Source organism: Brachionichthys hirsutus, chromosome 3 (genome assembly GCF_040956055.1).
Source record: "Brachionichthys hirsutus isolate HB-005 chromosome 3, CSIRO-AGI_Bhir_v1, whole genome shotgun sequence".
Classification (NCBI taxonomy): domain Eukaryota; kingdom Metazoa; phylum Chordata; class Actinopteri; order Lophiiformes; family Brachionichthyidae; genus Brachionichthys; species Brachionichthys hirsutus.
The window spans coordinates 8,250,952-8,266,141 of NC_090899.1; the positions used below are offsets into that span (position 1 = coordinate 8,250,952).

Here is a 15,190-nt window from a genome sequence, read left to right on the forward strand (position 1 = left end):
GGTGACAATCAAACTGGAAAGATATAGTTAGGCTTTTTTCTCAGTTCTCTTAAATTCTAGTTCTGATACGACAATTTTAATTAATTCTATTTGCTGAAGAAGAGAATCCTGAATTGTGTCCCACAATGGGGAAATTAATTTTACACTCAGTCACAAACACCACACACAAAAGAGATGGTGGCGTGCTGGGCAGCCATGTGGCGACACCCTGGAGGCGGTAACCCAGGAGGTGAACTGTTACTGGCCACCCTCCACCCCCCAAACCATTTCCCCTACAGACTGGGCTCATTTTACAAGCCTAATCTCCAGAAAAATAAATGAATGCCAAGTTGGAGTATGATTTTATCTGCATATGTCAAATAAGAAATGTCAAATAACTCCATCTTGTGTTTTTCATCTAGATGTGAAGCGGTCAGCACTGGGGTTGTTGCTGTGGGTCGCAGTACTCACCACCTGGATTACTATATACCAGCACTTCAGAGCAAAATGGGGGGAGGTGGGAGATTACCTCTCCTTTACAATTCCACTTGGTATTCCATGATTTTATATACACACACACATACACAGTATGTATAATTGGTCTGAAATTAATTGTTAATCCACTACAATAAACCAAAGTGTTTTCCTTCCTCGATAACAGTGAAACAGTTATCATTTTTCTCATCTCTGGACCTAAGTTTAATGTCTTAATCAAGTAGAAGATGAAAGCTGCAATATTGGACAAGTAATTTATTTATACTTGCCTCGGTATTTCAGAATGTTCTTTGGTATTTATATATTTTATAGTTAACATCTGTTATTACAGTTTAACCATTTGAACCAGGATGTGCATTCATCTCAGTCCAGGATATTGAACATTGACTTTCCTTCCCCTTTACGTAATAATTCTTGCTTATGTCTCATTGTACATGTAAAACAATTTTTACTTAATGTATGAATGACAAAATAAAATACAAGTAAAAAAAATGTTTTTCTCAGTGTGCTGTACTTGAGGAGGAAGAAGATTCAGGTTATAATATATGTAGGAATATCATTAAGGCCCAATAATCTATTAATCCATGCGGGCTTGTTTTGTGACTCGTGTGGGTTATTTTGAGAGACATATTTGCTGATGTTTTGAATCGTAACTGAAGTCTGGAAAATCACTGGCGCCTGTTGTGAAACCCAATATCTTCATCCCTCAAAGTGTCCACATTTCCCTATCATCCTATGTGACTCATAATATAGTCAGAGCCATTTTTAGTCAAGCATAACTGGCAGGATCTGCATTACTAAGAGGGGAAACATGTGCTCACCATTTGATCTGCTGAATTTTACATTGTGCCAAGAAGAAGATAGGAGCATTTGTACAATCAGCACATTTCACAGTGCGGGAAGTCGTAAAGAATCCTTTTCTCAAAATTGCTTCCAAATAGTGTTTTATAGTTGTGTGGGAGAAATGTCTGATATTAATTCAGCTACTGTAAATACAGCTATATGAGTGGCTTTTTGCTTTGTCTGGGTAAACAACCTGATTACTGAGTGAATGATGTGGGGTGGGGGGGTATATTTGGCACGCACACGTGCTCTGACACGTGGCGACGTCTGTCTGGCATCAGGGTCAAGGGTCAACAACAATTTCTTTTGAACTTATTTTTGGATAGGACGTGGGACATGACAGCCGAGCTTTAAGCACGTATACTGCGTAACAGGTCCGTTCCTATCTGCGCCATCATCGCTCGAAATAGACCGTAGGCAGCAATATTGGGACTGTAATTGCCAATAAGTCCTCAACAGCTGCATTACAGCCCTAACAATACTGCCGAGCCAATATAGCTGCCTGAATACCCAAAGGGGAGGCATTAGTCCGGAACACAGGCACGGTGCCAATTCTGAATTCCAGAGTCATTATGCAACTCCAGTATAAAAGACGCACCATGACAGAGTCGCGTCAAGCGAGCGGAGGACGAGGAGGCCAGAAGGCAGACAGACAGACTGGCGCACCAGAACCAGATCACCAGCTCTCATTACAGGACTTCAAACCAGCGGGGAGCGCAGGCGGCTAAATAAGGCTTGTCCCTAACCTGCCGGTCTCGACACTAATTTTGGTCAGGGAATATAAGAAGAGGTAATCAGTGATCAGTGTTAGTCCAGAAACCCTCCAGCCTCAGCTTCTTTTAAAAGACCACTCTGCTTTCAGAAAAACACTTCTGATTATTAGAAATGGATTTCATTCTGCCAGCTGGTGGAATCCCATGGGAGAAGGTTTTACCACCTCTGATTCCTCGGCTGAATGGGACTTATGGAGAATATAAGTGGTCCCCCAAGTTACTGATTCCAGAGACTGAGAATACTAGTTCTGCAGAGGTAGGTCATCTATAGAACACCAATGTAACTTTAAGACGGAAAAATCAGACAGCTATCTGGTAAAAACATTTTTCACTCTGAAATTGTTGCATTTTTCAGTTTCATCGCTGCACTAAAGATTCCACATAATAAACAGTATTCCTGTTGATGTTAGGTGGACTGTGATGACAGCGGTTTCACAGTTAAAGTTGATGTGAAGGACTTCAACCCTCAGGACTTATCAGTCAAGGTGATAGGAGACTTCGTCGAAGTACAAGGAAAGCATGAAGAAAAAAAGGTTCGTATTTTTGGGAAAAGCAGTGTTTTATCTTTTGGTTTATTAGAGATAGTTGTGATTCTTAGCTGGCCTCTAAATTGTCTGTGTTGTTAGAAGGAAGGTCCAGGATTTACAACGCGACAGTTTAACCGCAGATATCGAATCCCAAAGGGAGTGGACAGCATGGCTTTGGAGTCGGCAGTCTCGCCAGACGGAATCCTGATCATATCTGCACCGATGCTGCAAAGTGAAACCTCAACAATCTGGAATGGATCATAATATCAAACACAAAGGCACAAATAGAAATAACTGCTGACACCTCCAGTCAGTGTCACCATGTAACAGAACACTTGTTTGTACTGCCCCCCCCCCCCCAGTTCTAATATTCCCTGCTCCTCGAGGTATGTAAATACTGCTCTGCCATCTCTCATCAACGTAACATGTAAGAACGCATTCTTGTAAATATTCTGCCTTCACGGTACTATCTGCTACTTCCTTGTGCAACTTTTGTAAAATGCTGTATTCTGAGTGATCATACACACAGACACATCTTCAAACTCTTGTGTGGAAATATTTCTTCAAAGATTTTTTTATTTCTTTGTAAATTAAAAGCAAACAAATACATCAAGCGTCTCCCGTCAGTGGAACCGGTTGCTTGTCCAAGAGTTCATCCAACAGAGAGTCCACTTCTCTAAAAGGAAAATAACAGTAGATTATAACTCTGGAATATTGGGCATTATGTGTTATTATGTGCATTATATAGTCCATGAATAACATCAAGTTAGATTTTCAGATAAAAAAAAAAAAACACATTATGGCTAGTATTGTTTTCTATAAATGACACTTAATGAAGCTATTTTAGCAAATTCATGCAACTACTATTTTACCTGATCTGCTCCTTTACCCTCGATCTCTGTTTGCGAAGGACTTGTAACAAAGGGTCATCTCCAAATTCTTCTTCATCTGAATCTGGAAAGTTAAAAAGATCGAGATCTGACAATTGCAACATGAGAAGCATATTTGTGAAGATAAAGCCTGGAAGCTATTTAACATTCTAAAATGTTTTGATTATAGAAGATGTTAAAAGGATAAGAAAATGCTAAGAAATGCAGCTCCACATGCTAACAGCAAGCACAAAAAAATTAGAACGTTCAAGAGGCTTTTGTTCTACAGACATGTGAAATGTAAGGATAATATATCCTCCACAGACGAGAGGGTAAAGGTTGGTGCTCTTCGCTACCACGGACTCACCATCAGCCTCTTTGAGCAGCTGTGAAACGACCTCCATAGAGTTCTGTGCATCGCACGCAGGAGCCGAGGAGGGTAGAGGTGTAGAGCTGGTGAAGTGAGAGGCTGACGAGGTGGAGGCGCTTCGTGCAGGAGACGAATCTACGGCAGCAATCAAAACCTCAGAGACTACCTGTTGAGACCCAAAAACAGTATTCTGATGGTAATGCAGCTTTGTATTAACAATCAGGGCAAAGCACATAATGAAACCTAAGATAAAATCATATTTTAAGCAGCAATACACTTGTACCTCTCAGTTCACATGAACTGCTGTGAGTTACCCAACTAAAGTAATAATACAAACAGCATCCTTGTATTCAGAATGCACCCAAATGACTTTTATAATAAGTAAATGGTTTAGAACTGGTGGCAGGGCTGCTGACCTGTCTTAAGGCACTGTGGACTGGAGAAGCTGGCGGAGCATCCATACTTCTGTCACTGGACCCCTCCCGGCTTTCCTTCTGTTGGTGCCGTTCTGCCTGCAGCAGGTCCGTCCGAGGACCTTTTTGAACAGAATCAGGGATGTTTTCCCTGTTCCCAAAAGAATGTCTGCAAAGAAAATTACATTAGTGAGATCATTTTGCACACCGTCTGCACTGCACACATTTCCATACTTGACCTTTTATGCTTTCTGAAGGACATGGTTGTTTTCTTGGCTCTCTCATTCTTGTTCCTCGCAGGATCCACTCTTCCCAGAGCTCCAGATGAGGCAGGGAGAGGGGGTGGCAAATGTTCACAGCAAGGCTCATCACTGGAGGCATTTCCAGAGTGTGCAGGGACTTGGGTTTTTTTATGGGCAACTTTGACATGAGACTCACTGATATTTTGTGAAATGTTTTGCTGCCTGCCATCATGAGATGACTGAACGGGACAGGGCAAAACATCACAAAGTAAATGCATGTGGGCAGGAACATGACCCATAGCCTGCATTTGAGAAACTGAGGAGCCAGAGACAGGAAAGTCAGAAAAGGGAGGAATGCCTGAAGATGGAGGGCATGATGGGTGAGCTACTTTGGTTTCTGGGTGGGGATGAATATGTGGATGCGTAGCTTTTTGTGAGAATTCAGGAGGTTGAGTGCTCTGCTGTCGCTACAAATGACACAAGAAGAAATTTTCATTATTCCGCAAGTTAACAGTAGACAATAAGTAAAAAACATACACATGTAAATATCGCACATTCCCACCATATAAAACTGTCCATCCATTGTGGGATGGCTAAAGGTGGGGGCCTGCCAGCTAAATGTGGGTCTATTAAAGTTGGAGTGTTGCAGGGGCTGGGGCCACTCCCTGGCCTGCTCAATCTTCCTCTTTAAACGCCACTGGTACAAGATGTCCTCTTCTCGGCGGGTCGGCGTCACCACAGTAGAAATGACAAAAGGCTTTTGGGAGGACACAGCTTGAACTGAGTCTGAGCTGGCCTTCGCTGTAATGGTGACACACGCACACAACCAAACAGTAGAGTTTAAAGAATAATAATAATAGCAGTTGTAATTTACAAGATGCATAAGGAAAGAACTTTGCAGGTTCAAATGTCAAAATACTGCCTCAGACACAAGAATGACGCCGCAGTCTTGCTTACCAGTAGTAAATGTTAACATACTGGGTACCAAAGGTCTCCGCAGTGCCTCATCTACACTGACTTGAGCAGAAAGATCTGAGCATCCCAGGCCCTCTGAGCTGACGCGTATGGATCCGTCACTCTGACTGCATTCACTGTCAGAGATATAGAAAAATTACTTACAACGGAAGCACAATTAAGTCATCGTGAATGCTGCTAGTTGGGCATTGTACTCTCTCAGCAGAAGTCTGTTAGCCTTCTCTTGAAGCGCTAGGATCTCTGCATCATCAAATTCACTCTGGGAGATGTCTGACAGAATCTGAGGAAAAACACACAACATGCACAACAAGGCCCAATTGTGCTCTTGATATCAACCACAGTAAGGTTACATTCGATTAAAAAAACTTTGTTTGCCACATTGAGCCGTATATTTATAATATATATACACAGTACTGAGGTTCTTTTAAAATTTTGTGAGGGCGAGACATTTCACATGATCATCCTGAGCAAGCTATACAAACATGGCTGTAAAAGGACAGCTTCCCAGGCATTTAATAAACAATAATAATGCATTTTATTTATATCGCGCTTTTCTGGAAACTCAAAGACGTTTCCAAATGGGCAGGTGGCGTGGTGATAACATTTGAATATTTATGAGCATACTTAATCAGAACGAGGTGTCTCTGCTGCAGACTGTTCCCAAGACTTTCAAACAAGGACAGGGTGCACAATAAACCATTATAAAAACCTATTCAAAGAACAAAACAAAAAAAAGGTGGAATACCATCTTGTGTTTCTTTTATTTAAAGAAGTACAAGTATTTTGAGGTATGTTTCCCGTGCATATACTATTTGTATTCACTGTAGAAAGACAATAAAAGGCAATGTTGTGGCTCATTCCCACAAACGTCATTAATACACTCACATTAAAGGATTCTCGGTCTGGGGAAAGGGATCTGTCACACCGACGATCAGCTGAACTGAAGACTGCAGGTCCGCGCCCATCTTTTAAAGACTGGATAGTATCTGTTCAGAGAAAGGGATCCCATGGAAGGGCTTTACCGAAAAGGTCGCTTTTCCATATTGCTTTCACTTTAGGAGCTGCAGTTTCTAAAATGTAAAAACTATCTTTAAAAAAAAAACTACACGTTTGAAATAAGAGCGCACCTTTGTTTTTTGCATTAGTTGGTGTTGAACTGGGAGATGTGGGTAAAATCCACCAAAAAGGTAGCTGCGCTTCTCCAGTGGCAGAATCAATCTTTGAGCGCTCCTCTCTACTCTGTGGTGGGGCATGGCGAAAACGCTCAATGTACCTGGGAGAGAAAAGGTGACAGACTCAAAACAGCAACTAAAATTCTACCAACCTGTTTCTCTTTCATCAAAAAAATAGTTATTATTCTGTTGGAAAATACGAACTGGGGGGGTAAAGCATACTTAGACAGCAATGAAGCTTGCTGAACTTCTAACTCAGGGGAAGCTGTGGATTTTCCAGCTCCTGAAGGCTGCTTGTTTGTGCTCATGTCACACGAGTCTGTGGCGCTGGCAGGAGGAGATCCACTGTCGGTGGAAGGCCAGGATTCTGTAAAACCTGGTTGTTCATCTGCTGAGGTAAATTGATTGTGCCGTTTCTCTTCGAGCTGCTGGGTTCTGAGAAATTGTTGACGGGAATGCTGGTTTAAACGAACAGGACTCAACTTCTGAAAAAAAAAAACAAAGAATTGACAGAGTTGCTTGATGACTCTCACTTGTGTGAGAGAGAAAACCAGATCAGGGTGTGTCTCGTAATTTTAGGAGAGCTTTCCTCAGCATCTTACGGTTTTTTTCTCTTTCTTTGACAGGGATTTTTTGTGGGATGGGTGATAGTGTGATTTCTCCACTCTGGATGTTGTCTGGAAGGGATTCTTCTTTGTGAACAGAGGCGTGCTGTAAAAAAAAAGAAAAAGTAAACAGAGACAAACAAAAAAACACCGCTTGAAAAAAAAATATTGGTCAAGATAAAAGTAGGATCTTCGGAGATAATTTTACCTGGATTTCATAACAGCAAGGAAGTCACGGGTGATTCAGTTGCTTCAGTATATGTCTGCTATACGTCTGGTCAAAAGTAATCCCTTTGAAAAATAAATTGTCGGTGGATTTGCATGCAAGACCGACTGGGTTACTTACATATTTCCGTAATACAAGTACAGAGACGAAAAATGCATTCTCTGACAGCCTTTAGCCGTCTTGGCATGTCCACTAACAAATGTTACCATGGAATCCGCAGTTACGTACGTACGAATAAACTAAATTATGCTAAAATGGCGAGCATTCCGATCATCTGTTTATGTAGCCATTCATTCTTTTGAACTGACAACATAATAACTTTCCTCCTCTGAAAGGCACATTTCCGATGGAACCAGAAGTGCTTGTTTAAGAGGATTGTCATTTTCAAGTACCTAAACATACAGCCAATAGCCACCGAGTATTATGCGACGGACATACAATCTACCCAATCACGTAGAGAAACGTCATCGCGCAAGCACCAATCAATTAACGGGAAACTGTCAGCGCGCGGAAGAGGAAAGTCTGTACGTGTTGTCCTTTGGTGATGAGCTAAATTAGCAACAGTAGTTCAAGCTAGTCAATGCGCCGGTACGAGATAAAAGTATGAAGCTACCATCGAAACAACAAGGAGTAACTCTTATGTGCCAAAGTATTACAAGCGATGAACTCGTATAATTCAAAGATCTTACGAAATCGCGTTTTTTATTTCCAGATTGTTGCTCAAACAAACCACGGCTAACCCAATGTTTAACCTAGCTCGCTAACAACAGCAAACTACCAACGCTAGTTATTATTATTAAATGTTGTAAAATACGAGGGGTTACCAACGTAAAGACATTACGTTCCAGCCACCGAGAGTGAACGTGCATGTGCGTTTCGCCGTTGTATTAAATTAGCTGCAAGCTACAGATAATAAAAACAAGAGATTATGCATCACGTCAAGATCAAGACTGAAAAGCCAGGTGAGAAGCGACACCCCCAACACCGTCACGAACACATCCCGTATTAATAAATGTTTTACACCACATGATCAATTCATTTTAAAGTCATCCTTGACTACCATAAATTATTTACAATATAATTGCTGTTTAAAGTAGTATGATAATATCGCTGACACTAATATTAAATCTGCTGACTTGCACTGATGTCACTGAATGACATGGGATCAGAGTGAATCCAACTCACATTTCAGTCTGACGTTACGGTTTATGAACTCACTATTGTGTCTTAACAAAGTAACAGTTGTTAAATTTAAACTCACTGTTGATGACGTGTAGTTTACTGCGTATTAATTGCTGTACTTTGCAGAGCTGGAGGCGAGCGGTGCGCGCAGCAGACTGGATGCCTTGCTGCAGGGGCTGGTCGAGAGGAGTGAAAATGAAAAGTCAGAAAAATTATTGGAAACAACAAAAAGTAATGGAGATGTCGTCATTTGCCAGTTATTAAACTAATTGTGTTTTTGATCAGGGAGCAAAATGAGGCCGATGCAGGTAAAACATCTGCAGACTCTCTAAACAAGTAAGGGTCAGCTATTTGTTCTTCAGACATTTATATGTTGTAGCAGCTGTTGGAAAGCTATTAATTTTTTTTAAATAAGTCTAAAATAAAGTATATGCTTGTGCTTAAATTTTACCCTCTTTGCTATTTCTAGGGATCTCTCTCCATCATCTGCTGGAAAAAGGCAAGCATTGATTTTTCCAAAAAGAAAGTGGAAAACCTTTATCGCATGTTTGTCTCCTATTTTGACAGTCGTCACTTCCTGTCAAAGATTTCATGTTGACAGCCGACTTTGTGGATTTTGTCTACATACTAAGGCTTTATTTCTTTTTGGATTTTTCATCCAGGCCATCAGCACGATTTCCACAGCATCGGCGAAAGCGGCGAAAAGAGATGGATGAAGGATTATCAGACGGCAATCAGCATAAGCAAAGTACGGAGTGAAAGCATAAATAAAATTGTATCGTTTTCATCGCTCAGTTAATTTGTGATCACACTGCGTTGTACTTAATTGTACAATTTCTTGCCATTTCTCTTTTCTGTCTTTCTCCCTTTGCAGATTCTTATATTATCAAGTTGTTTGATCGCAGTGTGGATCTGGCTCAGTTCAACACCAACACCCCACTCTATCCCATCTGTCGTGCCTGGATGAGAAACAATCCTTCTGTCCGTGATACAGTTGTTTTTCCAAGCCCCTCACACAGTATGGCAGAGGAAGAGGTGAGGTCTTACAATGTTGGGTAACTTCGACCTTATTCCAAACAAGTATATTTAAAGAGAACATAATTGGAAGGATGTTGAATGACTTTCCTATCGCACGTCACTTAAAATTGTTCATACACATGCGAAATGGAAATAATATAAAATCTTACCCTGTAAAAGTGAACAGATTGTGTGATAGAAAAGCTGGTGCTGATTAAGTTTACCACAAAAGAAAATAAAACTGAAATAAACTGTTATGATTGATAATTTAGCTGGAATTTGTCTTTGAAATAGTGAAATATGATCTAAAGGAGTATTTTGGATAATTATTTTTTCTTCTTTTGAAAAGATTGTCAGTATACCATGGTATACATCACAATACAATAAATAATTTTGTGTACATGACAGCACCACTGCATTCCTCTTTCCAAACTATTTGTTGTCAGGTTGCAGACATGATCAATGGTAAAGGTCAGAATGTGTACAGACTCCCTCCTCCAAGCTGTTGTCCAGTCAACACATCTGGAGAACCCATCAATCTCAGGATCCCGCAAATTGAAAAACCCACTGTGACCAAGGTATTGTAAAATCCACGAATGAGAATTATTGATGGCATTTCATTTACAAAGGGATACCAAGTGATATGCATGCATCTTGGTATCCTATGATTATTAAAGCCAACTCATGAACTAACTAAATCTCAGTATTTCTCCTTTTCACAGTTAAATGATTCAGTTCCTGTATCCGGTTCTCTCATATGTGACCACATGGAACGTTGGAAAAAGATAAGGCACAAGTATGTTCTTCATGAAGAGTAGCTTGTTTATTTTGGATTGAGAAACAGTAATTTACATACTCATTGGACCGTGTGCAAGTTCGTAATGTCAAATATATGCGCTGTTCTAGTAACATGAATAACAGCTGACATTAAACAAAATTCTTTTCTAATTAAGCTCTCAAATAGAGACATTTGAAAGGTCCTTCTTAATTTTGGCACCGGTTCTAGCCATGAACAAGTCATTTAGCATTACATCACTCCAAGCTAGGCTCAATAATTGGTCTCTTTTTAATGGTCAAATCAATTTTTATTTCCCTTGTATAAGAAAAGAGAAATAATTGTGTACGTTATGTCATGCATGCTAGTGGATGCCAACACGAGCATCAAAGTGAGAATTCTTAAAATTAGATACAGGGGGAAATAGGGCCAACATGTGACTTCGGTATACAGTAAATGTATTCATGGTGAAATACTTAAACCGTTGCTGCAATAAATTCTGTTCATGATAGAGAAATTATATGAATGTTTGCAAGCGTGATTTCTGAAAAAAATACATACGGTATTCAAAATTTGGAGTGAGTTGAACTGATTTGTGTTCTTTTTTTCAGATGGAAAGAGTGCTCTAACAAGAACCAGTTAAGATACAGCGAGAGTATCAAGGTCCTTAAAGAGATGAAGGAGCTCTATGATCACTGACTGGTTAGCTCCAGCTCAGAAAGGATTCTATGCAACTGGAAAGCCGCTACGGTGTGGAAGTCGGAGTTTGAATACACTACACCACCAGCATTGTAGGAACGCTTGAACAGAACTTAGAGCCTTAATTGGATCATAATGTCATGTCTTGCATGAAAAATATTTTTTAATGTTTGTAATGTATGTTTGTTGCAGGTTTTATTTTTAGGATGACACTTGAGATAAATAAATTCACATTCTCACCTCTTGTATTGTTTTTTCAAACATTTGATTTTCACCATTATTAATTCTTCAGACGTGCAGCCGGTAGCATTACAGATCTTTATCAACAGTCAAGCTGTGGGTGTTTGAAAGAAAACATCCTTAAACACTGACAAGCGACCCCCAAATCTGATTGACAGTCTGTTTTTATCAAGTTTTATAGCTGAATTATTAATGTAATTTAACAAAATAAATCACATGCAGTCTGGTGCTACTGTCATACTTATGTGGTTTTCACCTATTTACAAATCAGTGTAAAGAGTGTGTTGTGTCTAGTTCAGAGATTGGCCTTTAAATTACTACTGTTAAATAGATTAGAGCACCAAAAGCATATTAACAGAAGAAAATAGCTTGTAGCAAAAAATAAATAATGAATCCAGAGGGATAATACGTTTTCTAATTGAATTTTCTGCAATTTAAACGAGTAAAATTAGGAGAACACGTATAAACGAATGTAGATGAGCTAATACTGATGAATTAGCAGTTCAAAGCCGCAGCATAATGGAAACTATGGGATAGCTGGAAATCGCGCTCTCTTACCTTCTCTTTATTTACCGTAATGTCTTCAGGAACGGGATGAGGTCCCAAAACCTTGATGCGTGATGGACGTAGAACAACTCCGCAGGTTTAAAAAAAAAAAAAATGTAACTGAATTTGTTATCAGATACCAGAATGTAGTCCAGAGGCCTCATTTATCAGCAGTGCGTAGAAAAGGTTTTAAATTATTTTATACGAATTAAACTTAGAACGTGAGTAAATAGAAAAAGATCCGCATTTATCAAACGTGCGCAAACCGGTTTTACGCACACCTGTAGGTAATCTGTTGATCAATCTCACCTGTTCCACGTTGCTCGTGCACGTTGAGATAATTTGCATTCAGAAACGCCTTCAATTGACCATATATGGAGGTAGCAGTAGTCCCCTTAAAACGTCACGTGAATGGCTTTTTGTCACACCAATTATTCAGTTACTAATTGATCATCCTTATTAATTAGAGGAGACATGGAACATGTGTGAAGATTGCTGAACACTTTCTAGTTTCACTGTTCTACATCCTGTGCGCAAGCATCAAGCTCGGAGTTGTGCTTAAATTTACGCACGTTCCTAAGCACATGCGCAAATTGATAAATGCGCACTGCGTACGCGCAGATGTGTGCCTACGGACGGTTGATAAATGAGGACCCTGGAATATGAAATTAGAAAAAATTATCTAATTCCTTGAAATCTGATTTTCCAAAAAATATTTATTGTTTCTAGATATTTAGGAAATCATTAAGGCAATAAAACTTGTAAATCACCAAATAAAGAAAGCATACAAACTACCATATGTGCACATAGTCAATGAAAGCCCAGTGAATATTTTAGCAGGCTGGAGTTGATATTACATACGGAATTAATGCTTTCTAAAATGGGACACGCTAAATTATAATTTTCCTAAGATGGTAGGATTTCAGTGTTTTGAGAATGGATATAGTTTGAGTGAAGTTGTATTGCATAAAAAGAACAGAACTGCTTATCAACAGTTTTATTCAATGTATTGAAATCCAAAAAGCTCGATTAATAAGATCAGGCATGAGAAAATATTGAACAATTAATGTATTTTATTGACTATCATGGGTACATAGCATCTGGAGTATTAAAAGCTAACAAACAAGCAAATCTGGTATTTTTAATCAAATTAATTATAGGCAATTTCATAGAAGCCTTGGTGTATGCAATCAGATGATAGAAAATGCCTCAAATGTATTTCACTGTTACACAAAGGACTCTATTTTTTTCTGAAAGATGCAACACACCTGCACATGTATTTTCAATCTGTGGTTGATTAGATTTATTGAGAACTATGGAATGTCATATGATGTCGCATGAGGAACACAGGAATCGGCGATGTCTCTTTAGTCGTGTGAATATTTAAATCTAGTAGTGAATATTCTACTAGTTTTTGTCTCTGTATACTGGCCTTGTTTCTCATTTAGCATGTCTGTTTCAGTGCGGATTGTACATTCTCGCTTAAATACAGGGACTGCTTAAAAAAATAGATTTCCTGTACGGTATTTACATCTCCAGATGCAGAGTTCTTAATCAATGCTCAGCATTTCTCTCTGTGATGCTCGCGTTGATTTCAATGAAGGAGGTAGGCTGTCTTTCTTATCCAAAGGTGCAGAGGAGTCAGATTTGCGAGAAATCTGGGAGAATTGTGATGACATGGATCGCGAGGACATAGATGGCAGGTGGTCCTCTGCCAGAGCACTCTCGAGAACATGGAAGATGGACTGTTTGAGCTTCCTTTGGAATTCATCGCACATGAAGACATAGAGAACGGGGTTTATGCAGCTGTTAATAAAAGCCAAACAGCTTGTCAGAGAACCTCCAATCCTCACAATATTCCAGCTTCCACCTTTTAAATCTATGAACTGAAAAACATGAAATGGCAACCAGCAGACGAAGAACGCAAAAATAATTGAGAAAATTAGTCTGTGAGGTTTCTTTCTCTTGGTCCTCTGCAGGCGAGCCGCTCGAACACCGACGGCCACTTGAGAGGCAAATATCACCAGGAACGGGATGAGGAAGCCCAAAACAAAGCGAAAAGTGATGAGAATAATTTTTTGTTTATGTGTCATGGCTGCAGAAGGAGCACAGTAAATTTCATCCCCATTTGTTACAAGGTCACGGAAAGTAACGTAAGGGATGCTGCAGAACCCGGCAGCGACCCAGGCGGCAGCGCTGATGAGCTGAGCTTTGCGGACTGTCCGATTGTTTTGGGCCCAAACCACCAGCCAGATTGACAGGCACCGATCCAGACTTATGGCTGTCAGAAGAAAGATACTGGCAAACATGTTGACAATAATCACAAACGTGTTGAGCTTGCACATGAAGTGTCCAAAATACCATTGGTAATGGTTGCCGAGCGAAAGGATGGTGAAAATCAAGAATGCGGTAAAGAGGAAGTCAGCCAGAGCCAGGTTGAGAAACCAAACTGAGTTTACGGTTCTCTTCATTCTGAAGCCAGTCACATAGATGACGACACCATTGCCTAGAATTCCAGCAATAAAAATTCCAATGTAGATGACCAGGGAGGCTAAATTCACAATTCTGAGAGTCTCCTCCATCCCAGCTGGTTTGGTTACAGTGGAATTGTCATCTAATATGAAGAATAAGCAATTAGAAATTCAAAACATCAAAACATCAATGCATAATACAGTACACAACATAAAACAGAGCAGCTGTTAAATGAGATTTTAACTAAATGTTCTGTGTGTTTGCAGTTTTTTAATCATGTGATTTTTGGAAAACTCTTTAGATCTCACTGCAGTACTGCAGATGAGTTAGTAGAATACCAACTGAGGTTTCCACATATTTCACTCAGTCTTTGTCACACTCATATTACCAAATTGATAAATTGGCATTAACCAAACACAAGGGTTACATGCATTTTAGGTTTTGCAAGAAATAATGGTTGCTGTCCTTTCTGTTAAAATCATTTCAAAGCAATACAGTGACACGTTTGAAGAATCTTACCGGTGCTCATTTTTCTGCTGTGACAAGCGTCTCGGTTGATCTGTTTGTTTCTTCCTTTTATCATTCTCCTGTCTCCAACTCCTCCTCCTCTTTGATTCATGCTGCTACCAGAGAGACGGTGCTTTCTGTTGCATGCTTGTGCAAGAGGCAGGAGTGGACTTTCAATACAATGCAATCCATGCATGCATTAAAATTTACAGGAACCGAAACCCCTGATGTTGCAACAAAAGTTGAAATGAACTTTAGAAGAA

The 15,190-nt window shown here is 39.8% G+C and overlaps 4 protein-coding genes across 6 annotated transcripts; 2 read left to right on the top strand and 2 right to left on the bottom strand.

Annotated features, from left to right (window-relative positions):
- The first annotated feature begins 1,935 nt into the window (after positions 1-1,935).
- Positions 1,936-3,226, top strand: hspb6 (heat shock protein, alpha-crystallin-related, b6). Of its 3 annotated transcripts, XM_068756199.1 has the most exons (4): positions 1,936-2,107; positions 2,180-2,346; positions 2,501-2,623; positions 2,717-3,226. In XM_068756199.1, the coding sequence occupies exons 2-4, from the start codon at positions 2,203-2,205 to the stop codon at positions 2,879-2,881; spliced, it is 432 nt and encodes a 143-aa protein (XP_068612300.1). In that variant the 5' UTR covers positions 1,936-2,107; positions 2,180-2,202; the 3' UTR covers positions 2,882-3,226. The 3 variants fall into 3 exon arrangements, with proteins under 3 accessions (XP_068612300.1, XP_068612297.1, XP_068612308.1); XM_068756196.1 differs by having other exon boundaries at positions 1,936-2,346; XM_068756207.1 differs by having other exon boundaries at positions 1,936-2,346; positions 2,720-3,226.
- Positions 3,224-7,677, bottom strand: proser3 (proline and serine rich 3). The gene is made up of 13 exons (XM_068756114.1): positions 7,472-7,677; positions 7,261-7,369; positions 6,881-7,143; positions 6,614-6,759; positions 6,372-6,472; positions 5,681-5,766; positions 5,469-5,602; positions 5,074-5,312; positions 4,509-4,972; positions 4,273-4,438; positions 3,854-4,022; positions 3,490-3,571; positions 3,224-3,293 (listed from the first exon to the last, which is right to left on the bottom strand). Exons 1-13 carry the CDS (start codon positions 7,480-7,482, stop codon positions 3,227-3,229), a joined length of 2,037 nt encoding a protein of 678 aa, XP_068612215.1. The 5' UTR covers positions 7,483-7,677; the 3' UTR covers positions 3,224-3,226.
- Positions 7,678-8,362: 685 nt separating this feature from the next.
- Positions 8,363-11,376, top strand: lin37 (lin-37 DREAM MuvB core complex component). Its single transcript, XM_068756185.1, has 9 exons — positions 8,363-8,451; positions 8,798-8,873; positions 8,957-9,007; positions 9,141-9,170; positions 9,334-9,419; positions 9,546-9,706; positions 10,135-10,266; positions 10,411-10,484; positions 11,075-11,376. Exons 1-9 carry the CDS (start codon positions 8,418-8,420, stop codon positions 11,160-11,162), a joined length of 732 nt encoding a protein of 243 aa, XP_068612286.1. The 5' UTR covers positions 8,363-8,417; the 3' UTR covers positions 11,163-11,376.
- A 2,122-nt stretch (positions 11,377-13,498) lies between these two features.
- Positions 13,499-15,039, bottom strand: LOC137914868 (chemerin-like receptor 1). The gene is made up of 2 exons (XM_068758367.1): positions 14,940-15,039; positions 13,499-14,562 (listed from the first exon to the last, which is right to left on the bottom strand). Exons 1-2 carry the CDS (start codon positions 15,037-15,039, stop codon positions 13,499-13,501), a joined length of 1,164 nt encoding a protein of 387 aa, XP_068614468.1.
- Between the last annotated feature and the right edge of the window lie 151 nt (positions 15,040-15,190).